Raw genomic sequence first — 25,432 nt, forward strand, 5'->3', positions numbered from 1 at the left:
TAATATAATGAATTCATTTTTTGCTTTAAGAACAAAAAAAATGCATTGCAGCTAGCGATGTAAAAATGCATAAAAATAGTATGTTACACAGTTAAACGTGTTACCTGGAGATGTAGAGATAGAGGAGAGATGCTGGAGGGCTCCTGGCCCTGCGCACCCTAGCAAAGTTTAACCCTTAACAGAGACCAATAAGCATCATCTTATTGGTTAATCCAGGAGTGGGCAATAAAATGGCAGAGTTAGCACCTATCAGGCTGCTGCTGCTTACCTGCACCTCTCAGTGTGGGCGCTTGCAGTGCTTGTTGGCCGCAGATCACCGTTCCTGGATGATGGGAGCTGCAGGAAGCGGTGCATACCTGGACATTGCTTCCTGCAGCTCCCATTGGCCAGCAGCGATCTGTAATTAAGGCTGTACCTGCAGAGGCACAGGTAAATTAAGTGACGGTAGCCCACCAGGGACTAACCCTGGTGAACTGGTTCTGGCCTGCGGGACAGTTAATGTCCACACCTGGGTTAACTGGTTAAACTTTTACATTTTTAATTGCAGCTTACAACTTGGGTCCTGATTCTGCAAGTGCACAAGTGCTATAAGCACATGAGTAATTCTGTTGACTTCTGAGGGTTCCAATTATGTTACGTTAAGCACATGTATAACTATTTGCAGGAGCAGGCCTTTGATATTAGCCCAAATACAGGGCACAATGGCAACATATAAACATCTGCAAATTGAATTTATAAGGAATCAGCAACTGATCCATATCTGTAGTGACCTACCCTGGTTCTGCTATAAAATTGTAAAGGACTCAGCCACTTTTTTGAAATTTAAAATCATATATATAGTAGCCCAATATCTGAGACTCTGTAACACTGAAATGCTGGCTGTTCCCTCTGAGTGGCGCTGTTGCCTGAGTCATGTCCTTCACCTCCCGCCGTGGCGCTCGGCTGAGTTCTGCGCTGCTCAGCCGGGCCACCACGGGGGAGCAAGCAGAGCAAGCGGCCATTTGGGCTCCCCGGCAGCGGCCTGGCTGAGCGGTGCAGATGTCAGCCGAGCACCACAGTGGGAGGCGAAGGAGGGGCGGGGTGGTGATGTGCGGTGTGATAGCAGCTCCAGGCCCCACCCCCTGGCCGTGAACGTCACCGCCCTGCCCCGCTTCGCCTCCCACAGTGGCGCTTGGCTGACTTCTGCGCCACTCACCTGGGCCGCCGCATGGGAGCAAGTGGCACAAGGGACTGTTTGGGCCCTGCACTCCCCAGGCAGCACGGGAAGCGCAGAGCCCAAACGGCCGTTTAGACTCCACGGTCCTCCGAGTGAGAGGCAGGAGGGGGAGGAGAGCTGAGAGAGAGAGAGAGGCGGCGGAGGAGGAGGACAGACAGACAGACAGACACAGAGCAGGAGACTGGAGGCTCAGGAGAGAAGACAGACATGGAGGAAAGACATGAAAATCCCGTTTTATGACGGGCTAAGTGGCTAGTTATAAAATAATGTTTCTGTTTTAGCTTTGTACCATAAGTGGTAGAAGGTATTTGCCATAGGACCCTGCTTTATTTAGTCTTGTGTAATTCTTGTTCATTTAGGCATGTTTACACTGCGCCGCTATTTTGAGATACCAGAGTTATCCTAAAATAGCTATTCCATATCTTTTGAGTGTGCCTGTTATTTTGAAATATAATGGGCTCACTATTCCGCTGACCCTGTAAACCTCATTCCATGAGGAATAAGGGAGATTTTGGAATAGTGATTTATTTCGAAATAAGTGCTGTGTTAGAGCCAAATTTTGAAATAAGCTATTTCGAAATAGACTCAAAATAAGCTACACAGTTTGCATAGCTCAAATTGCATAGTTTATTTTGAGCTATGGGTGCAGTGCAGACTCACCCTTAATGATGCCAAATGTCAGAACAGCATTTGCTGCACTAAGCATAAGTAGGGCAAAGAACAAATTTATCCATTTTAGAGTTTGAAGTACTTCTACTACGTTATGCATAGGGCTGAAAAATAAGTTTGTTCCTAAGTGATGATATCAGAACAATCTATTATGGGGATTTTTATCTTCAGAACATTTATCCCTTTTCACTCTATAATGTGTAACTTTTTGTGTGTGTGTTTTAGATGTTGACACATTTATATCTGATACCCTAAAAGGAGAAAATTTATCCAAGAGAGCAAAGGAGAAAAAGGATGCTCTTATTAAGAAGATAAAAGAGGTGAAGGCTAAGTAAGTTATCTTTACTATTTGAATTTATTAGTAATAACTTGTTGCTCTTTTGATAACTATTCTGTTTTTAGCAAGGAATTTTATATGGATACTCTGCAAAGGGGTCTATATTTTTGATTCAATTGAATCACCCCAGGATTCAATTTATTTAAGTGGGAAATGGTGGCATCAGGTGTCTACTGGTATAGATTCCTTTGTGGGATCAGGGCTTATCTTCCTCTGACTAATGAGTTCTTTAAAACATAAAAAATTGTGTTTTGGGAGAACTTTTTCAGGGTGCTTGCTGTAGTTAAACGATTATTTTCATTGGCTTAGCGTCTCAGTTGATGTAAGTTGAAATAACTACATCCACTGACTTCTATTTCCTTTAATCTGTTCTCTCATTAGCCCTGTCTACGCTAGAAAATTTAACAGTTACCGAAAATAATTTTAAGTAACAAGTTACTTTAAACTGATAATGAAAAACTGTTAAGTGCAGTGTAAACCAGACAAAGCTGTCATCTTAATGTTGTTTCAGACAGCATGATTTGAGACCTAGGTTGCGTTTACACAGCACCCTGAACACGAAATAAGATAAGCAATTTGCGCCATACAAATTGCATATCTTATCTCAAATCTATTTTGAAATTTGAAATTTGGCACATCTACACAGTGCCAGATTTTGAAATAATGCGCTATTTCTAGCCATCCCTTAAACCTCGTGCAACAAGGTTTATCGGGATAGCGAAATAGCATGCCTGTTATTTTGAAAAATATTTTGAAAGACCAGTCGGCTTATGTAAATGCGGAGTATCCCGAAATAGCCACACAGTGTAGACGTACCCTTAGATATATCCTCTAACTTCAGTCAAACTATATGGGTGAGGAGGATTTGGCCCTAGTTTTACACATACTGGAAAAAATAATCTATTTTGCAGTATATTATATCTTGTATTAGGATATGTCCTTGTGCTTGTTACTCTTCTCCTCAGCCTCTCCATAGCTTTTTTTTCACAGGGATTGCTCCTTCCTGCCTGATATCCATCCCTTGGCACTCATGACCTACTCCTTTACAGACGTCAGTGATAGTGTAACTGAGTGGTGACAGTGTACTCAGTGCTGTTCTAATGAGGAAGATACAGAACCAGCTCCCAAATGTTTATAATCTAAGATTCCCCTACACCGTTCTCTTCATTTAGTATATCTTTTGATGGTCAGTCCTCCCCTTCTCTCTCCCCCACTTTCTCTGGGGATTCCTGAGGCCTCTGTCCTAAGTTCTGGTGGTCTTTCTCTACAACTTATTCTATGTGATCTTATTGACTGTCTTTTCTAGAGATGACTCTTGACTTCTGATTTGTTTCTTTCTATCCAGTCCTACCTCTGTTTTCTCCTGAGGGTCTTGTCTTATGGACTGAGACTCAGCATGCAAGTAACTGAACTCCTTCAGTGAAATCCTGACTCCAATTAAAGCGAACAGAAGCTTTTCTAATGGAGCCCAAGATTTCCTTATCTTTATTTCCAAATTCTCCCATTTCCACCTTTTATCACTGCTAACTTCACTGTTCTAATTATCATCCATGCCTCATAATGTCTCTTTGCTGGAGTCATCTTTGATTCTTCCAACCAGTTTGCCTCATCTAGGCGGTGTACAAACATTGCTATTTTCTATACAGGCAGTCCCCGACTTACGCGGATCCGACTTATGTCGGATCCGCACTTACGAACGGGGCTTTCTCGCCCCGGAGGTCGAGGTAGCGGATTGCTACCTGCGAGCTCCGGGGCGAGAGAGCCCCATTCGTAAGCTGCTCCGGTGCCCCTGGTCTGCTGGAGACCGTCTCCAGCAGACCAGGGGCACAGGGCGGGTTCCCGCACTTCTGAGGCTTTGCCAGAGCAAAGCCTCAGAAGCGCGGGAACCGCCGCTGCTGCTGCTTGAGACCCGGTGCCTGTGGTCTGCTGGGGACCGTCCCCAGCAGACCACAGGCACCGGGACTGAAGCCGCAGCCGCGGGGGGCCGGGGGGGTCCCGCGCCTCTGAGACTTTGCCAGAGCAAAGCCTCAGAGGCGTGGCACCCCGCTGCCGCTGCTGCTCTGCTCCCCGTGTCCCTGGTCTGCTTGGGGGGGGGGGCACGGATAGTGTGCCCCCCCCCCAGCAGACCAGGCTTTTGTTTTGGACCCTGGAGCAGAGCAGCTGGGGCGCTGCAGATTGGTCCTGCAGCACCCCCTCTGGGCACTACTGGACCAACCCGGCAGCACCCCAGCTGCTCTGCCCCAGGTCCTGATTCAGCCGCTGCTGGTCAGTTTCAGCAGTGGCTGAATCAGGACGCCTGGGGCAGAGCAGCTGGGGTGCTGCTGGGTTGGTCCAGTAGCGCCGAGGAGCGGTGGTACTGGAGCAACCCAGCAGCACCCCAGCTGCTCTGCCCCAGGCGTCCCCAAGTCAGCCGCTGCTGAAACTGACCAGCGCTGACTACAGGAAGCCCGAGGCAGAGTTGCTCTGCCCCAGGCTTCCTGGAATCAGCGCTCATCAGTTTCAGCAGCGGCTGACTTGGGGAAGCTTGGGGTTCTTAAGTTGAATCTGTATGTAAGTCAGAACTGGCGGCCAGTTTCAGCAGCGGCTGAATCTGGACGCCAGTTCCGACTTACATACAGATTCAACTTAAGAACAAACCTACAGTCCCTATCTTGTACGTAACCCGGGGACTGCCTGTACAATGTTTCTTAGATTTAGCCTTTTTTCCCTCTGCTTACATTTCTAAGATTCTCACTCAGGGCCTCCTTGAGTCTTATTTTCATTGTTTTTAATCGTCACCTCATTGGGTTTACTGACACTTGCACTACCTTTTCTGGTCCATACAAAAATGCAGCTGTTAAGATCCCTTACTTGCCAGTCATTCTAATCAGCTTCTGTTTTTGCACCTACTCAAATTCAAGCTTCCTGAGATTCCAGTTAAAGCCATACATAACAATGACTTTTCCTTACTTATTTATCCTTGTATCTTAATGCGTCACTGCACCCTGCAACTGTTTTGTTCATGTATGTTGTATGGGTCATGACTTTGAGGGAGATGGCAATGCATGTGTATTTTTCCACAGTAAAACATGTTCCAAACTCTACTCCTCCATTTCTTATGAATGTACACGAAGTTTCTCTTGCATTGTTCAGCATATCATGTATGTTGTTATAATTAACATAGTTTAAAAGTTTACAGCAGCTATATAGGTATGACATATCTCTTGGTATAAGAGGTATAGACGTATGATTCTGTATAAGAGTTGAGTAACTTTTTAAAGCCCTGATTACCATGAATATGTATTTAAAGAACTATTATATGTAAATGCTTATCAATATCTTAATTAACAAATAGATTATGTATATCCATTTTGGTTTTTATATCCTGCTAAAATATTCAAAACAAATCCAGATTTTGTTTCTTTGCTGGTGAGTCACAGTGTGTTCATTATAAAACATGTAAAAGATTGTGGTATGTAACTTCTGATAAATGTCTTTGATTTATATAGGGATATTTTAAAATATGGTATTAATATTTGGGAAGATAATGGAAAAGTAAATGTTATATAATATGCTTACCATAAGCTATTTGATCAAATGTATTAACATCTTTTTAAAAAAAGTATTTTTATTATTTCACCTGAATCTGTTTTAACTGAAGTTTTTTATTTGTCACTATACCATGAAATTGCTTTAAAATGATAATTATGCTCACAAGTTCAAAAACACTGAAAGAAGACCTGATTAAATGTTTTAATATAGGCATGGAGGATAAGGCTTTCAAAATAAAGGTGAAAATTTGTGACATACATTTGCAGCAGCACTACTTGTGTGGCACAAAACTGTTATTTGGTACTAATAATTTTTCTGTATTTGGCTTTGTTACATAGCAAGACTTTCCAAATGCATATTGCTTTATATTGTCTTTTTTTTTCTCCTTCCCCTGCAGTTACCCTCAAGATTTCCAGGATAAAGGTAAATATAAAATATGTTATTTCCCTGTGGTATGACTTAAATACTTTGCTTACAGACAGACTCTTAGTTGAATAAACTTACTGAACATGTATTTAAAAGCATTTACATTCAACTCTCTAGCTTGTGCATTGATTGACTCTCAAGGATGAGGATGCTAGCTCCCCCTGCTGAGCAAAACAACTAAAAGCTTCCGAAAATCTGTGCTTCAAAGTTTGTGTGCTAATATCTCACTCATTTAATAACTAACTTCATGAATGCACCATAGGAAGAAGTTTACTAATAAAGAGTCTTGTTTAGAAATGTAGCTAGAATTTAAATTTAATATAAATAGAATGTCTTAAATATAGATGACTTAATAAACGAAAACTCGATATTGTCTAGAACTATACAATTCATGTTTTCTCATAGAACGTGTACGCAAAACAGTCTACTTTGGCAGTAATCACATTAATAGTGATCATTTATTTGATCTTTTTTTGTCAAGGATAGATTCTAAAGTCTTCACTTCTACAGTGATATCTCTTACTTTTTAATAGGCTGATTTAACGACTATATGATATTGACTTTTGATCCATTCTGAATGAATGTTTTCATTTGTAGCAGGGCAATCATACTTTTAGCAGAGGAGAACAAGATTTAGAGTGCTAGTAATGAAAAGTGAAGTTTGTGTTATGTATTGTCTTCTTGAGGAGTTAAAGCTGTACAGTGCAGCTAGAAAGAGAAAAGACTGAAGAGTGTATTGCTACACTGTTCTGTTCTGTAACTAAACCTGAAATGGCCCTTATTTCCATGATGCTAATTCGTGAGGTCATGACCTGTTGCCTGTGGATGCTGGTATGAGGGTCACAATGTGAGGTCAAAAGAGCCTTTGCGAAGCTGTACTCTTTGCAGAAAACAGAACCATGGTACCTTCTATCCTTAGACAGGAGATATTAATGTGTAACTAATATTAGTGCCAACTGATAATGTGAGAGTGTTCTGACACTTTCTATAAACCAGCTTTTCAGCTAGGAAGGCAAAAGCTAACTTACAGGTAAAATCAGACCGCAGACTTTTTAAAATAATTTGAATGAATTACAAATATATATCTTTTATTTTCCATTTAAACAGTGGTGGCTCTTAACTTTCTGGAATCAGCTGGGTTTTGCAAAATCTAAATAAATACTTTGCACTTACAACTTTAAATTAAATTACCCAACTTTATATTTTACATTAATCCTTCCACTCAAGTTAAAATCACATTTTGGTTGTCTTCATCAGGAGTAAATGGAAAGGAAAGAAAATACATTCAAAATTTGTATTTTTTTATTAATGTCTTGGCTTTATATTAAAATATCTTAGCTTTATTTTAAAACTACATGGCATCATTGTTCAATTTAACATGATCAGATTTTTGTAAAGCATATTTTAACATTGTAGTGTATGTACTGTAATGTGTAACTTCCAAATGTGTATATACCAACTAGAAGATTTCAGATTCTTTAGGTAGGCTCAATGATAAAACAGTGAGCGGGTTAATAAGACCAGAGTTCCTATTTATTTGAGTTTATTTAAAACTAAGTTGAAACAAACTTATAACATATTTCAGCTAATTCTGAGATGAGATTTTTTTAGTCCCGAGGAAGATATCACTTGAAGAATTCAGCTTGCATGGGTTGCCATATGCTTCTTATCTGTTCTGATCAGTGGTGAATGTATTTGATGTGCCTTGTTGAAAGTACATACAACCTTTAAGAAGAACAGCATTGCCTTGAATGCTCTTACTCCCCATGGAGCACCTCTTAGGATCAGACCTTAGAACTGCATGTGATACAGCTTGTAAATTTTGACATTTAGTTTTCTTTCAATGTAACTAAAATGAAAAGCCATGAAAATATACATTGGTGAATTGTACAAATGGATCAAACTTTAAACATGTCATCTATATAGAAATTCCAGATGCATTTGTGAGCTGCAAAGTGAAAATATTTAATTACCTAATTTTACTTTGGCTCTTATAGTTAGGATATAATGCTAATTGTGAACGTGTAGAATCCTTATCTTGCTCTCCAGACAGCACATATAAACGGGATTAATGTCCAAAACACACTCCTTTTCTTAGAATTTTTTTATTCTTTACTTAAGAAATAATAAGACCAGGAGGGAGCTTAGGCAGAGTTTTGTTGTTCATAGGGTTTTCCTGTAAGATCTGAAGGTGGTAGTTTTTTATTGACTCTTGTTGTGTTTCAGCCCTTTAGAACTGTATATGCATCAAAAAGTGTGCAATCACACTCAGTCTGACCTGTTCTAAGTTTTCCAATAGAGAGATCTCGTGATTGCATGAGTTAGAAGCCTGAACTTTGATGATGATTGAGAGTTATTATGGTTTTTGGCATTCTATGTTTGAGATAATTGGAATCAATATTTTGGCTGCCAAAATGTTTAGCTTAAAAGAACTTTGTTTTTAACTCATGCTAAAAATAATGCTAAAGTTGGCAGAAGCACCATTGACAGTATAATGGGCCCTAGATACCACACTTGTGTTAGCAGTTTGGTGTTCTGCCATGTGCTGAGATATGGTTCCTGCTTGCTGTAATGACTGCCCTGAGAACTATTGTTTTTTATTGAGATAGTGGTGTGGTTTTTGTTTTTAGTTGTTGTTTGTTTTTTTGCTTCTATATAAGCTGCCATTAGGAGATGGTAGCAGGGTTTTCTGGGGCAGGAGATTATGGTTAGGAATAGCACAACAACAACTACTGATTCCATGTGGAAGTATGGATTGAGTTGATGCTGTTTGTAATGGAAGATTACCTCTATGCAGAGAACCACTTCTGGGCAAGGAGTCAAGTGCGGAATTTCAGAAAGGTAGTGGGGGAATCAGCCATACGCTCCAGGGTGCGGCTTGCTTTTCATCCTGTTCCCTGGATACTAAGGGAGTGAGGGGAAAGGACTTGCATTCCGTGCATGCCTCTCACACCTGGCTGGTGAGCTCGCTCCCTCCCAAAATTCCACCCTGGAATGGTGCAATGGTCATTGACGTTAGCAAGGCCATTAATAATGTGTGATCCCCAGACTCGTAAAATTGGAAATACATCCTACAATTATTTTAGGAATATTTGAATGGATGGGCTCCCAAACTACACAGGCATGATGAGGGTGGGCAAAAGGAACAATATGTATATTCCTCCCACCTGGATTGAATAAGTGTATTAACAGGAAAAGGTGCAGGATCTTGTAGACCATCATGGCATATTCATGCTCATCTACTTTGGATGCAGGTGGAAAGAGTGCATGCAGGGTCATCCCTGGGAGGTGTGGGGCTTGGAGCACTCCCCCTCTCCACCCTTTCCTTGCCTCTGCTCTGCCTTCTCCCTGCAGGGCAACCCTTCCCTAAAGCCCTCTCCCCCAAGTGATGCAACCTAGGGCATTACCGGAGGGCCTGGCATGGGTGGCAACAGTGTCAGGCCTCCCCCCACACTCCCTAATATCCCTAATAACACAATATCTGGGCCAAGTAGGATTTTAGAGGACCAAGGATCATCCTGATATATGCCAACAGGATTTGATAGCATAACTACATATTGAGCTTGAGCAAGTGCAGGGTGGTGGTGTTAAACATGAGGCTTGCATGCAGTGAAGAAAAGGCCAAAGAATCAACTTGTGTACAAAACATTATTTCTAGTGCTCTATCCTGAATTTTGTGTTTCAGCTACACCAGACTAACACGGCTACATTTCTATCACTCTTCTTTAAATAGTGCTGGTTGGCAGTTGCTTTCCATTTTAAGCCCACTTCTTAGTATCTCCCTTCCTCCCTGCCAACCTAAGCAATCCATCAACATTTTCACATCCCAGATACTATCTCCTAGTAGAATTTATCTGGAGACATTGGGAGAACTTTACATGAGGAATTTCAGAGAGAGTTTCTTAAATATTTCTATTCATTTCTTCAGACTTTCCTAATGCTTTTTGATTCTTTATGTTTAAACTTATTCACCTATCAACTTCATACTGCTTCTGTAGTTCTTAATATGTAGATGTCTCTTTGGTTTTGTAAAGCTTAGTTAGGAATTCATTGGATGTTTAAAATTACCACTTGATATCAAAATGTAGACAATTGATTCAGGCTCATTAATGCACATACTTTATCAGTTTGCTGCATGTCACAGTAGGTGTGGAGGGACTTCCTGTCAAAGGAACCACTTGGGTGACAGGTAGATTGGGTCATTTTCTCATTGATGTTCTATTGAAAATTAACAAAACAACCAAGGGACTAAAGTGCACAAACTTTAGCTTGAAAGTAACTTTAACCACTCGTGTGCTAATGTACCTGGATTGGGAATATTACATTTATTGATTGCTGGGTACAATAGCCTTTCCAGCAATGGTGGTTGGACACTGGGGAAAAGGAACTCATTTCAGCTTGACACATTTGGGCCTTCTGGAGTAGTAAAGAAGCGGGAATGAGGCAGCTGCTTGCCTGCCCTCCTTTAAGTGTTTTATGTGCTTTAAGATTAAGTTGGAGCAATTTCCTTGCTCCCCCCCAATGATGTTTTATTAATAGTGTGTTTAGAACAGAGGTAGTAAATAGGTGGACAGAAATCCAAATCACCAGCCACTTTTGTATGGACTTCACAATAGTTGTATTTATTTACGGATGGTTTTTATTATTTTCTCTGGAGTCAGGAGTTTGACTAGACCTTGACCAAGGAATTTGGACTTTGACAAAAATTATTACCTACCCCGACTGAGTCTATTTTAAGAGCAGAGGCTGCAATATTTTGATGTTTGGTTTCCCTTATGGATTAACATCTTTAATGTTTTTGAGCTCATTGCTGCAAACAAGTAATAACAGATGAAAACAAATTGTGAAAAAAGTGGTATTTTTACCAGATCTTTCTCAAATAGTATGGTCTTGTTCATAATATTCAGCTGATGTCAGCTGAGCTTGGTGGAATTTTTCAGTGCAGAATACAGGGAATTAAAGTGCAGCCCTTAATATCATAACAGGAGTCGAATGTCTAATTCCTCCACTTGCCATTCTGCACACCTATCTTCCCCTTTGGCATGTGCTGTTTCAGAACATCAATAAATTAATATACTGTAATTGAAAAGATGGTGTTTAATAAGAATAGATCAGGTACAGTACCTATTATTTTGGACAAATCAAACTATTGATTGTACGGTCAAGCCTAAGTGGTGAGTTAAACTGCAGAAATGAGAGAATATGACTCTTTTTTAATAACTGTTAACAGTGAATCATTAATTAAACTTAAAAAAAAGTTCCAGGATAAATCAAATGCTGTTCTGGGGAAACAAGAAACAATATTAATGAACATCAACTCCTTAATTAGCCTCATGACTATATAACAGAGACACATTCATGTCTTTTCTTTGTGCAATAACTTTTAGAAAGAAGTATTTTAAAACTGATCGTTAATTTTATGACCACAGAAATGAGATGCAAAATTTATGCTATTGTCATTGGCATAGGCTCAGGGCACTACTGACATTATGTGTGATTGTAATGGAATAGCTGCTAGCTAATGAGTCTACAGACAATTCATTTGAGCATGCTTTGCTTTTAGATGTCTGATTAGGCTGTAATGCTTTCAATTATGTCTTCAAATTGTATTGGATACATTTACCTGATGCCCATTGTTGCTTGGTAGTTCAGCTTTCTGTTACATAAATACAAGCTGAACCCTTTCCTTTAATTTATTTATGCTTTTCAGATATATTTGCAGGTTCTTAGCACCTGCAAAGGGGAGAAAATGGCTTGTGCTGCTCAACACTGACTCCTTTGACTGGTTAAGGAGTAGCATTGATAGCTTCAAATGCTGTCTGTTCCAGTCTTTCTCCGTCAGTAGTACGCTGGCTTTGATACATGGTCTGGTTAGGGAAAGATGAAAAGTAGGAAAAGGATTACAAGGGCTTATCCAAAGATGCAGAACATTCTATAGAATTAACATGAAGGCTTATTATACATTTGATGTATAAAACTTCAGGGATCAATATCACTATATGTTAACAGAACAGACTCCTAATTCTTTCAGCCCACCAAAGCCAAGAAACTGAGAATTAAAGCTGATTCTACTGTTAAATCATCTTGTCGTGCATAAACTTAAGCACTGTAGATGTTTTTCATTGGTGCTCCAGAATCTTGGGTGATCTATGATGCCAAAATGAGAGACCCTATTGTACCTGGGAATTGTGAGTTAAAGACTGTATTTCAGGCTGCAGTGTGAACTACAGAGCACTTGGTTTAAACAAAAAAACAAAAGATCTTGCTTAATATAGACTCAAATGTGTTCAGAGTTAGTCCTCCCTCTGTTTCAGTGTCAGTGGTATATTTTCTGGGTGTTACATATTTCAGAGTTACTTGTATTTCCAATATAAAGTACATTCTCACACAAAGGACAACAGTAATAGAAATGTAGCCGTGTTAGTCTGGTGTAGCTGAAGCAAAATACAGGACTATGTAGCACTTTAAAGACTAACAAGATGGTTTATTAGATGATGAGCTTTCGTGGGCCAGATCCACTTCCTCAGATCAAGTAGTGGAAGAAAATAGTCACAACCAGGACAACAGTGGTTAGAATGTTTTTTCTATGTGGATAAGTTTTTAAATCTACATGAATTGGTTTGAAATCTCCATACAGGATTTATGTTAAGTTAATAAAACACCTTTTCAAGACGAAGAACAGAGCATTAAATTTCTAATTGGTATATTTAACTTATTTTGCTTTCAATAAATCATTAACTTGTATTTTTAAGAGACTTATAATTTAAAAGAAACTTGGATTTCAGAGATACACATTTATATGCAGAGCAAGTATATGTGCTTACACTTTGGCTACGTCTAGACTTCAAGCCTCTTTTGAAAATGAGCGTCTAGACTGCAAGCCGCTTTTTCGAAAGAGCACCCAGGCAGTCTGGATGCTCTCTTTCGAAAAAGCACAGTTTGCATTACATAGCGCCTTTTTTCGAAAGAGCACTGTCGAAAAAAGGCGTTATTCCTCGTGAGATGAGGAGTACCACCGTCAAAAGAAAAGCAACGTTCTTTCGATTTAATTTTGAAAGAACGCGTCTGTAGTCTAGACGCAGGTGAAGTGTTTTTTCGAAAAAAGGCTACTTTTTTTGAAAAAACCCTGCAGTCTGGACACAGCCTTTGTGTTTCTCTCTCTTTCTCTCATTCACTTAATACAACTTAGACACTATGTAAAAGTATTTTCTCTAAGGATTTCTATTCAGATGCTTTTTAGCATTTATACAAATGGAACAAATAGAAGCCCATGACATAACTTGAAAATACATTAAAAGCAGTGCTCTGACTAGATATGTAAAGGGTTAACTGGTTCTCGGTAAGCATTGCCCTACCGGCATGCTTGCTGGGGTTACCGGTCAATCAGCGCCTGGCCCGACCAGAGAGAACCTACTCAGACCTACCCCATATCGCACCACAGGTGGGGGGCACTCCTACCTAGCTGGGCCAGATCAGCCCCCTGCCAGTGGCGTCGTATAGTGTGGTGGGCTCATATAGTTTAAAATTTTAAACAGGATTTTACATCCCTAGTCCTGACATAACTAGAGAGCATCAGCATAACTCAATATTACCCACTATTAGCAACCCTGGAAACCGAAAGGATCAAGTCAACCTCCCTTTCAAATATTCACCACCTTCAACTTCTCTTCCTCTTATACCAGGCTTTCCAATTAAAAACCTAGGGAAAAAGACTCTCATAGGACCTGAAGGTAATTTAATTTGCACTGTTTTTGGACAAATAGTGCCACTATTTCTTCCAGTTTGTGTGCTGCAAGTCCATCTTAAGGAATAGAAAGCATTGAATGCTAGGTGGGAGGTAAAATGGTAGAGAAACATCCCTTCTATATGGAATCCTAGAAATCATAGAATTGTAGGACTGGAAGGGACCTTAAGAGATCACCTAGTCCAATCCTCTGCACCCATGACAGAACCAAGCACCATCCCTGACAGGACGGTGTCTAACCTGCTCTTTAAAATCTGCAGTGATGGAGATTCCACTGCTTCCTAGGTAATTTATTCCAGTGCTTAACCATCCTCACAGTTAGGAAGTTTTTCCTTATGTCCAACCTAAACCTCCCTTGCTGCAATTTAAACACATTGCTTCTTGTCCTGTCCTCAGAGGTTAACAAGGACAATTTTTCTCCTTGTTCCTTATGGCAATCTTACATGTATGAAATGTTTTCATTGTCTTATTTATCAGTCCAGAAATGCTGTGGTACTCTGACTTTTATTAATGTACATGCTCACATTTTATCCCATGAATTTTCTGTCAAAGATGAATATGATGTCTGCACAACACTCTTTCTGAAGAAAATCCCAAATCTTAGACACATAAGTATTATTGTATCGACACTAATGAGGTTTAGAATGATGGTGCATCTGAATGTGGGTATCAGATATTAACACAGGTGCTTCCTGCTAACTCCCAAGTCAAGTCTTTTCATACATATTCAATGTTATTTTATTTACATATAAATACATTAATAAAGTATTGATGCATAGTGGGTAATACAATCATGACCTCAGAGGAAGTTCAGGTATGTTTTCTCTATCCTAATGTCAGTGGCAAAGTTTAAATTTGTCTGACCGTTTCCGTTTTAATCACTCCTATAAGAGAGGTATGAGTAAAGACATTGGCTGGATGGCCCGCTTCATTCCATATCCTAATGCCATAAAAAAAACTAACAGTGGGTACTTAAGAACAATTAGTACCTTCTCTATCAGCTTCATGCAGCGTGGACACTCTAATTGACTATTTCTTTTCCCTTATTTCTTTTTTACTTCTCTTCCCTCCATCCCCTATTTATTTAGAAACTGGACCTTCAATAACTCCATTCATCTGAAGAAGTGAGTTGTACCCATGAAAGCTCATGATACCATCTACATGTTTTGTTAGTCTCTAAGGTGCTGCAAGACTATTAGTTGTTTAAGTTTTTCCACTCAATTTTTATAAGGTTTAAACACTTTTTGAAAGAGCGATCCTTTTTCTACGTTCTCTGATACATTTAACTCTTCTCATTCTCTTTGCATAGTTGGTATATTTTTAAACCTATCATATTTTGGGAAGAAGACTTCATTTTTGCATAATATAAATGAAAACCACATGTAATACTCTCTCCCCTTCCTTCATTATAGCTATAAGACCCAACATGGCATGCACATTAGTTAGCTGTGATGAATTGCTCAGGTGTATTTGAGGCCATTAGTTCCCTGAGAGCACCCTTACAGAGCTCTGTGGTGTACACATACAGTTGTAATTGAGTGCTATTTAAGTGTGACTCCATTTTTTTTTATTTCAAGAGGAAAAGGAAAACTACCTTTAAAAATACTTTTAGTGGAAAGCTGTATCCTTATACTTTGAAAAGTAGTTAGTAGTTGAGGAAAATACAAATTGAAAGCATGCTGAAATACACAAAATGTTGCTGAAAATACAGTTTGGTCTTTCTGGGAAAGAGATAGCTGATGGCTTTCTTCTTTTTCCCCAAATACACTCTCTTCTCCTTCTATCTTCAGGCTGTCTGTCTTTTTCTGTTAGTTTCTGCCCTCAGCCACAGTTTTGGTGTGTAGCAGGGCTTTTGGTGGTGGTGTTTTTTAACTGATGAAGCTCCAGCTGTGCACCATTGGGGGTGGGAGTGGGGGGCGCGATTGTTAATATGACATCATTAAAAAGTCCCACTTAGCCAATTAAAATGTAGCTTTGGAGCACCAGTATGCATGTCCATATTTTAGTATTCAGAGGTGCGTGAAGTGAAATTAAGAGAACAATAGGACCCTGACTTTGTTCAGTTTAATTTAAAATACGACTTGAAATCATTGTTTTTATCAAAGAATTGGTATGTCTCTGTGTTCAGAATTAATTATTTTTATGTCAGAAGAAGACAGTTATTAACCAATGGTCTCATTTTGACTCTTGCAGGAGAATTGGAAGATGAGGAGGAGACTGAGGGCTCTTTCCCTTCACCTCCTGATGATCTTTCATTAGCGTCTGAACGATATGATAAAGACGACGAAGCACCCTCTGATGGTATGTGACTCTGTTTATTTTAGAATGCCCTAGATTTGCAAGTTTGTTACAAACCCATGCAATCTGATCCTCTTGATTAGGGTGTTGTTAGGGTAGGAAACCTGATAAACAGATAGGCATCAGCAGACAGCTGGACAGTTTTCTTACCTTTACAAGAACCTTTAAGGAACTGAAGAGCTCTCTCTAGTGGTGCTAAAACGATAGTGAACCTGTCATAAGTGCACACTTTTTACTCATGTTTTTTGATAATGAAAACTCTTCTGTAGAATTTTTTTAAAGATAGATCAGTGAGTAAAGCAGTATGTGAATATTCACAGTAACAAATTGTTTATTAATTCAGTGTTATCAGATTCTTGCTTAATTTTTATTGTGCTACTTAATGGTTTGCTGTATTATTTATTTTATAAATAATGAAACAGTTTATTTTTCTTCAAACTTCATGCAGAACAAGTTCATAAAATATTAATTATTCCTACAATGCTTCTTCACATTAAGACTGTCTTATGTAGATTGTTTTCTTTATATAAATGTTTAGTTTGACTTCTCTTTTTGAATTTAAAAAAACCTTGCCCATAGCTGTTTTCATTCTGTCCTGTGTTGAAAAGTACATAAACACTCAACTTTAGCATTATAAATACAAGGAAGATATGAACAACTGAATATTGCAAGAATTAAGCTTGCTTTATAATAGCTTTCATTTTTTTGAGATCAATTTGTTTTTACATGTAATATAAAAACCTTGTATGAGTAATATATGGTTATAAATTAAATACATATAGAAATGAATTAACTATCTTTATTAATTTGTGGCACTGAAAGTTAGAAGTGAATGATGTTTTCTGCCATGATATGATGATCAAACTGTGCAGCTCCATCTCAGAATACAATTGCAGAATGAAAATATGCTTCCCGCAACATAGCACTCCACATTTTATGTTATCCAGATTATTCCCGTTGGAAACATAAATTGCTTTTATGAGGTATAAAATTATGTCTATTGCAGAACAGGGATAAGTCAAGTACATGCATAAGTGATAAACCTTCTAACCGCTGATTCTGAATAATGACATTTTCTTTATACACACAACTTTGTTAAACCATGCAGCAGTAATCGTGTATTTAAGTTGCATTAGTTCTGCATTTTGGCAAATATAGAAATTTTATTTAAAAAAACAAAAATAAACTCTTTGTTTTCCGTTCATAGGATAATTAAGTCAGATAGGGTATGGCTTACATAAAATCTAAATTAATTTTCCAAAGTATAAATTGAAGTTTCCATTTTTGTGGTTATATCTTATGATATGTTAAGCTTAAAGCTGCTACAAAAGATATGTCAAAATTATCTAGTTTTTGGCAGAGAAAATGGATATATATCGAAGCTCTACAGTTAAGAAAAAGACAGAAGTTTGACAAAATTTAACAATGAATTGTTGATCAATGCTAATGTCATATCAATTTGGACATACAGATAATGAATTTAGCATCTTTTGGAAGTTGTAATTATTAGAGTCAATGCATAGATATTACTGTAATAATCAATTTTCAAAATTCTTTGATAATTAGATTGAACATAGTTATATTTTTTAGGCTAGTATAAGATGATATAGTTTAAGATGAAATTGGTGCTATTGATCATTTTAGAGATTTGACCAAGTCAGAAGTGAGTAAAATGATGGACTTGGTCCATAAACATTTGATAATTTCCTTGAGTCGTTCATGTGCAGTAGCTCATTTTAAAGATAATTGAATTTCAAAACGTAGCCCAATATTTTCAAATCTAGCAGCCTAGACTTGGTCTTGCAAATTTGTGTTTAGGAACCTAAACGGTGGCCTGATTTTAAAAGATGCTGAGTGCCTGCAGCTCTCATTGACATGGATTTGTGGGTACTCAATCCTTTCAGAAACCAGTCTACTTATATTTAGGACCCTAAAGCTGCAGTCATGTAACTTAATGGGCATGCTCCTGTTTTGAGCCCAATTTATTTAAATAGGAGTCCGTCAGGTGTAAAAATCTCATCGTGCATCTCCAGTTGCAGGATAAAGGCTTATTCTGTATGGAATTAGAGCCTAACTTAAATTCAGAAATGTTCTCTATTTAACTTCAAGGATCATTCTTCTACTGAACTGTAGTTAAATAATTATGTAATGCAACATTGTTACATTTATGTGCTTAAGCATTACAATAAATAATTTAAGACTTGCATGTTTTCTAAAGATACTAAGGTCAGATTTCTTAGTATTCCTCTAAAAATATAATTGTAAAGATATACTAATAATTATCTGTAGCTGGAGGGTTATTTTATTTACTCTGCAATATTGTAAACTCCTGTTTTTGCGTGTGTGACATTTATCTAATGTTATATTAATTACAAGAAAGATAATCCATTTAACAATAAGTACAGTATAACTAAATTAGTCCAGGTCACCAAAAGGCCTTTTGTCAAATCTGATTGTTACTTTGTCCTTTTGACTTTTACCTTATGGTAGGCACTAACAAAGTATCTAAACTTTGATGGATTATAAACTCTAAACATGATATGTATTTTTCATAATGCTAATGTAATTTTCTAGGTACTGAAAAGGTCAGCCCCCACATCTCTGTGTGCATTCTAAGTCTGTCTTTCCTTTTAATATTTCTTTTTCTATGTTCCCCTGGTTCAAAAGTTCACTCAGTTCCCAAATGGCCACCTAATTTTCCAGTTATTCCCTCAAGCCATATGTGTTTTGGTTTCTTTATGGTTTATTAGGTACTGTAGGAAAGTAGCATAAGTTATATCTTCTAATGAAATTCAAGCACACTTCAGTGATGCTTTGACTTGATTGCTGGCAGCAATTAAATCACAATGAAGGAGAATAATGCATAGACTCAGAAGGTCCAAACACCCTGCAGAAACTGAAAGAGGATTAAAAAAAAAAAAAAAAAAAGCACCCGCAAAACCAAAACAAAAAAACCCTGCCAGGCACTATGTTCCTAACCTGATTTTTTTTTTTATTGGCTAACAGGCTGACTGATAGCAAAATCATAACTTGCTGTGTGCTAACAGGCAGAGTTCACTTGTAGGTTATTGTGAGCTGATAACGGGTTAGATGGAGTTTTGATTTTCGCATTGGACCCTGGTGCACCAGATTAATGGAATTTCAATGAGAGACTGGAGTAGTCACAGCTTTGTCAGAAAAACAGATGGAGATTCTATAGTCATGTCTTCTCATTAATACCAGTTGCCTGAAAGGTGTACTACGTCTCTATACAAAAGACTCAAGATAATTGATTTTTGAGTGGGGTATTTTTTTTCATTTATTGATGACTGGCTTTCTTGTAACTTAAATGACCTGTTTTTGTATAGTAGGTTGTATAACAATGTTGCACCTTGTAATTTCTTACTCTATGTACATCTGTTTTGAAATTTTGTTGTGGTGGGTTACAGCTGAGTTACAGAAGGAAACCAAGACATGTTAAAATACTTACAAATCAAAATAGTAAGTCTGTACTTTCTGGTGTGTGTTTGTGTGTGTTTTTTAAAAAAAAGCACCAACTTCAGAACATAATTCTTAAATTAAAAAATGTTTTTCATTTTTAGGAAATAGTTTTTTTTTCATGCACTGGGACACCAAATGGAGAAAAGTCAGTACCACAAATGTGGATTTTTTTTTTATTAGTTAAAATTAGTTCAGTGGAGTTTGAAACTACTAAAGTATCTCAGGCTATTTAAAGTTTTAATTTTTTATAATTTTGGTAAGGTAATCTATAGATATGCTATTTAATTTTTTTTAAAACAAAACTCTGATATACCTATATTTCTGTTGCATGGTAGGTTGCTTATTCAGTTCAGATGAAGGGAATGTTCTGGGGCACTTCCTTCATTTGTTTGTCCCTGGTGGAGGTGATAATGCTTTAGACTACCTGAAATTACATTAGGGCGTGCACAAAGATGTGAAAATGTACTTTCAAGCCTGAAAGGAGATCTATCCATTTTTAGCTTCTCACCTTCAGGGGGCATGAACCTGATCTCTCAATCAATGTAAGGTTTAAAAAGATCTCAATGGATTGTGCAAAATTTGGAGCAATTTAGGCCATAGTCATTTTTGTGGATGACAAACTAGAAATGTTGCCTTGAGGTGCAGGAGGCTGAAAGAAATATTGAAAATGTGTCTTCTCTAAAGACGCTACATGATCCTTATAATCATAATATTTAGATGTAATCATGAATAAAATATGCCATTTTAATTGAAGCACCTTAAATAGTGCAATAGACCTGGGCTAGAAAAATCAATTTGAGTTGGAAAACAAGAACAGAGTAATAAATGTGTGGCTGGTGATGATTTGAAGGTGTGGAAGGCAAATAAACTGAGTATATTGTGGGGTGCGGGTTTGTTTGTTTTTTGTCAGAATAAATTCTGACAGTCTTGGAGTCTGGTTACTATCACCATCTTACCCTATGTGCTTTATTACATATTTTTGCTGAAAAAAGCCAATGCATCTCTCCCCTACTACAACATGAAACTCGTGGTGCTGAACATAAAAATTCTAAAATGCATGCTTGAGTCAGCCTAAGTTTTTGGATTTGGGATTACTATTTTACTTGTGTTCATAATATTTCTGTATTTCACTTTCATATAGCATTTTAGATTGTGAAGGTAACAATGAATAATGATACACTTAATATTTTTATATTTTATTTTGAGAGATTTATGGGGTCACAATTGCTTCATTTTCCCCCCATAACATAGTTATGGAAGCATTTTTGGATAAAGAGACCTATAATACCTTCATGCTAGAAGGTAGTGAGTTTAGAGAACTCAAATTCCCAAGGGAGCTTTTTTCCTTGAAGTGCATGATGTACATTAATTTATTTTCCTTTTTCTTTTAACTCTTTTCCTACTGAGTTTCTTTTTTGGGTTACGCTATTTAGCAAAAAAACCCCGTGTTTCATAACAGGAATGCTTTAAATAATACAGTATTAGTAACTAGTTTAACAGGAGCTGGAGAATAGAAAATACAGTTAAGATTTTTTCTGTTCTCTTTTCTCTTGAAATATTTTTATTGGCCCTATATTAGTATTTTCATCCAACTGATCTTTAGCTGGTGATTGGTCATTGTGCGGAAGGAAAGCACCGGGTATTTACTAGCATTGGTCTAATGGATTAGTTATCAGATCTGCAATTGAGGAGACAGAATGATTGTTATGCTCTTAGCTTCAAGCTAAAGAGTATGGTTATTCCTTCTTAACTTGTTATTCCACCTACCCAGAATAGTCGTCCTACAAAGAAAATAGAAGTCTATTCTTGTTCTTCTTCTCATTTAATTATTTCAGGTTGATTAGGTATGATTTGAAAGATTGCAGTTCATTAATGCAAAGGAAAATGAGTGAGGCCTGATTGGCCGTCTTCTCTCAAGTGAGAAGAGATGTATGTCTGCGTGTGCGCATGTGTTGGCCTTTAACTCTGTACTCCAATTGGGGGAAAACTTTGCTTCAAACAGTCCCTTACTTAGGGCATGGCAAGTAAGTGACAAGTAAGAGGGAATGGTCTTCTCCCTCAATACCATTTGTGTACTCTTGTCTGCCGAATAGAGGGAATAAACATGGAAGGCCACCCTTCTCCTCTTCACTGTGGGAGATAAAAAAATAGTGTAGGAGAGGATGATCCCTCTCTAGCTTCATCAGAAATGAGGAATGATGGTACCACTTAATTTTGATCCAATAATTTTGTTTCTGAGAGAGCTGTTGTCTGAATTGTGGCTGAAATATAATTCTTTAGCTTATTATCCATGGTACATGTGGGTAATCTTATTAAATAGTAGCATTTATATGGTTGAGTCGAAGAGGATATTAGACCATTTCGCAATGTCTGCTACAGATGCTGTGTTCTGGAGAAATGATTATGTATTGCTAGGTATAATGCTATGTAATTCTGTATTTCTGAGGACTTCTGGGCAAAAAAGTTAATAGACTTTCAAATATATTACTTTCAACGTCCTATGAGTCTAAGATGTTTTGAGATGAAAATATACTCATTAAATGGGAGAATATCAATCTCAGACTCTCATTGACTTCAGTGGGAGTTGAATCAGACCCATGCTGCCTGTACTATGCTGAGTGCTTTAGAGCAGAACTATATCAGAAACGAATTAGTTAAGTTGTGACTTTGAGGACCTTAGTTCCACAATCTCAAGTGTTTTCTCTAGCAAGGAACATTTGAGGCAGTGTCTATCCAAATTAAGAACCTTGAAGAAGCGGGTGGATAAAACAGACTGGAATGTACAACATGATGAACAGGAGGTTATAATAAAATATGTAATGCTCAGAAATCCCTAACTAAAGCAACATCAAGTTAGAAAGAGAGATGTTAGAAAAATAAATCTGGTCATAGAATGAGTGTTAGTATGAAATAAAGTCCCCAGTTCCTTTTCTGGTGGTGGTTGTGGTGGGAAAATCCTGTCTAAAACCTTAAAGAAGATGCACTAGACATCATAAAATGATATAGATCCTGTAGGCAGGACTAAGTTGGCAGAAAAGCATCTACAGAATCATTAGCAATGACTGTATCACATGAGGTATCCTGAAAGAATCATTAGAGAAGCAAGAAATAAACAAAAGCTTGCATGTGAAGTAGGTAACATTTCTATTGATTTTAAACCTAGTCATGTAGGGGAAGAGGGACAGTTGAGTGTGGAACAAAAGCTGAGCTGGCATCTTGGCTCCATTGAAGTCAATGGCAAAACTTCCCTTGGCTTTAGTGAAGCCAAGATTTTGCCTCAATACTGGAAAAGCAGAAATGGCATTGGGTCTTTTGCCCTTCACCTAACTTACATGTATGAAAAAGATTATTATTTCAATCTTAAATCACCTACCTGTTGGATTAAAAAAAGACTTAAAGGGAGATTCTAGTATAATTAAGAGGTCCAGTGTAGACTGGAAAGTAGGGATGTAATAGTATAGTTGATTAACCGATAAGCAAAAGCTTATAGGTTAATGCTATAGAATGCACCAGGAGTCGGCAACCTTTCAGAAGAAGTGTGCCAAGATTAACTTATTCACTTCTATTTACAGATCTGCATGTTGAGGGAAAGGGCAGCCAGTAGCCTCCTCAGGAATTGAAATTAGGGGAAGTGTTCGAATTTACGGGGGGGAGGGGTCAATGACTCTCAGAAAAATCATTTGGGGTCCACACAAGTGAGAAACAAAAAAACTCCAAAAACCCCCCAACCTTCATTGATGTGGCCACCAACTGAGACACCTCACTCCTCTTACGCTCCAGCTTCATAGGGTGAGAGGAAAGGACAGGGAGGATTGAGTTCAGGGTTTCCCATAGACCAGATTTATTTTTCTAGGGTTCTGGAGTTAGAGGATTTTTTAGACCCCTTTAGGCTCTGGGGTAGGGACAAAAATGAGGGGTTTAGTGTGTGAGACAGGGCTGCCAGTGAGTGGGTAGAGATGGAGTGCAGAGTCTGGGTGGGAGGTGGGGTATGTGGCCAGGTGGAGGGTGCAGGAGCAAAGTGGGGGGGGGGTGGTGGTGCAGGAGCAATGGTGGATACAGGAACAGGGTTGGTGATAGGGTGTCTGGCCAGGAGCAAAGGTTGCAGGAACCATGGAGGGTGTCGGAGCAAGCTGGTAGTGTGGAGTCTTGGTGGAAGGAGGGGAGTAAGTGAGGGAGACTGGGGTGTGGGAGTCTGGGCATGAGGGGAGATACCTGGCTTCGTGCTCCCTTGCAGCAACTACTGTGGCCATGCTGTGTGGCTGGCTCCAGAGGCCCACTGCCATGGCCATGTATTCCTGGGCTGGCCCCAGAGACGCCGCTATGGGGCCACATGGTCCTTGGCCAGCCCCAGAGGTCGGTGGTTCCACTGAGGAACCTCAGCCACAGTGCTGCCTCCTTCCACCTCAGCCGCACCTGCTGCTAGGGAAGAGGGAGGGCTCCTGTAGTTGTGTCAGGGAGGAGTGGTGGGGCTGAGCTACTACCACGAATGCCGCTGCAAATCGGTGCCGTAGGTTGCCAACCCCTGGACTACACGCTAATGGACAGGGGTTTCTGCCACCCTGTGCTGCCGCCTCTATCAAGTAGTCGGCCCTTGCGGGGGAGCTTTTTTTAAATAGCACGGAGTGGCAGGGGGTTCCTTGGGAGTGGGGCCAAAGTGCACTGGCTGCTGGCCCACCCCATGGACTTAAGAATAGTCGAGTAACCAATAAGAATTCATGAGGTTAATCAACTAATCACTTAACCGATATAACTTTCCAGTAGGGATGTTAAATATTATATAAATTATTTTAAACTGTCATACTATCTCATGCCAATGGCTCTATAGACTTTAATGGAATAGCCAATACAGACATTATCACATATGTTACTTGGAATATTCTGTAGTGATTTCTTGTTTAATTTATGGTAGTGCTCAGAGGTCCCAGTCATGAGTAGGACCCTCTTGTTCTAGGTGTTCTACAAATAGTTAAGTGACCTAGTCCATGTCAGTAGGGGTATGTCTACACTACCCTCCTAATTCGAAATAGGAGGGTAATGTAGTCATTCCGCAATTGCAAATGAAGCCCGGGATTTGAATTTCCCGGGCTTCATTTGCATAAAGCCGGCCGGCGCCATTTTTAAATGCCGGCAGTTCGAACCCCGTGCCGCGCGGCTACACGCGGCACGGAGTAGCTAGTTCGGATTAGGAAGCCTAATCCGAACTAGCTACTCCGTGCCGCGTGTAGCCGCGCGGCACGGGGTTCGAACTGCCGGCATTTAAAAATGGCGCCGGCCGGCTTTATGCAAATGAAGCCCGGGAAATTCAAATCCCGGGCTTCATTTGCAATTGCGGTATGACTACATTACCCTCCTATTTCGAATTAGGAGGGTAGTGTAGACATACCCTAGGAGATTACAATAAAGTTAAAGTGAAATTGCAACAAGTGAATGTAACAGTTTTTTCCTTCCTGTGGTTTAATGGTAATCCCATATGGTTACTACAAATGTGCATAATTTGATGGTTCTAAAGTATTTGTATTTATCATTTAAAAATGCCTTATCAAATATAAATCCCGCTATTCCCCCTAACACTTACTCTTTGTGTGTGTGTGTGTGTGGGGGGGGGGGGGAGGGAGAAAGGAAGGGAGGGAGGGAGGGAGAGGTGACACTGGGGTTGCTTGCTTATAGTTACTTGATATTTGCTGCATTGTTTGAGGTTTTCAGCACAAGTGAGACAGTTACCCAGATTCAA

The 25,432-nt window shown here is 38.9% G+C and overlaps 1 protein-coding gene across 1 annotated transcript in view; it reads left to right on the plus strand.

Annotated features, from left to right (window-relative positions):
* Window positions 1-25,432, plus strand: part of SKAP2 (src kinase associated phosphoprotein 2) — a 158,691-nt gene that overhangs the window by 14,514 nt on the left and 118,745 nt on the right. Inside the window, exons 2-4 of the mRNA XM_075922173.1 lie at window positions 2,111-2,216; window positions 6,151-6,176; window positions 16,117-16,224. Coding sequence (XP_075778288.1) covers window positions 2,111-2,216; window positions 6,151-6,176; window positions 16,117-16,224 — 240 coding nt within the window. The remainder of the gene's footprint in view (window positions 1-2,110; window positions 2,217-6,150; window positions 6,177-16,116; window positions 16,225-25,432) is intronic.

The sequence above is a fragment of the Pelodiscus sinensis genome, chromosome 2 (assembly GCF_049634645.1).
Source record: "Pelodiscus sinensis isolate JC-2024 chromosome 2, ASM4963464v1, whole genome shotgun sequence".
Lineage (NCBI taxonomy): Eukaryota > Metazoa > Chordata > Testudines > Trionychidae > Pelodiscus > Pelodiscus sinensis.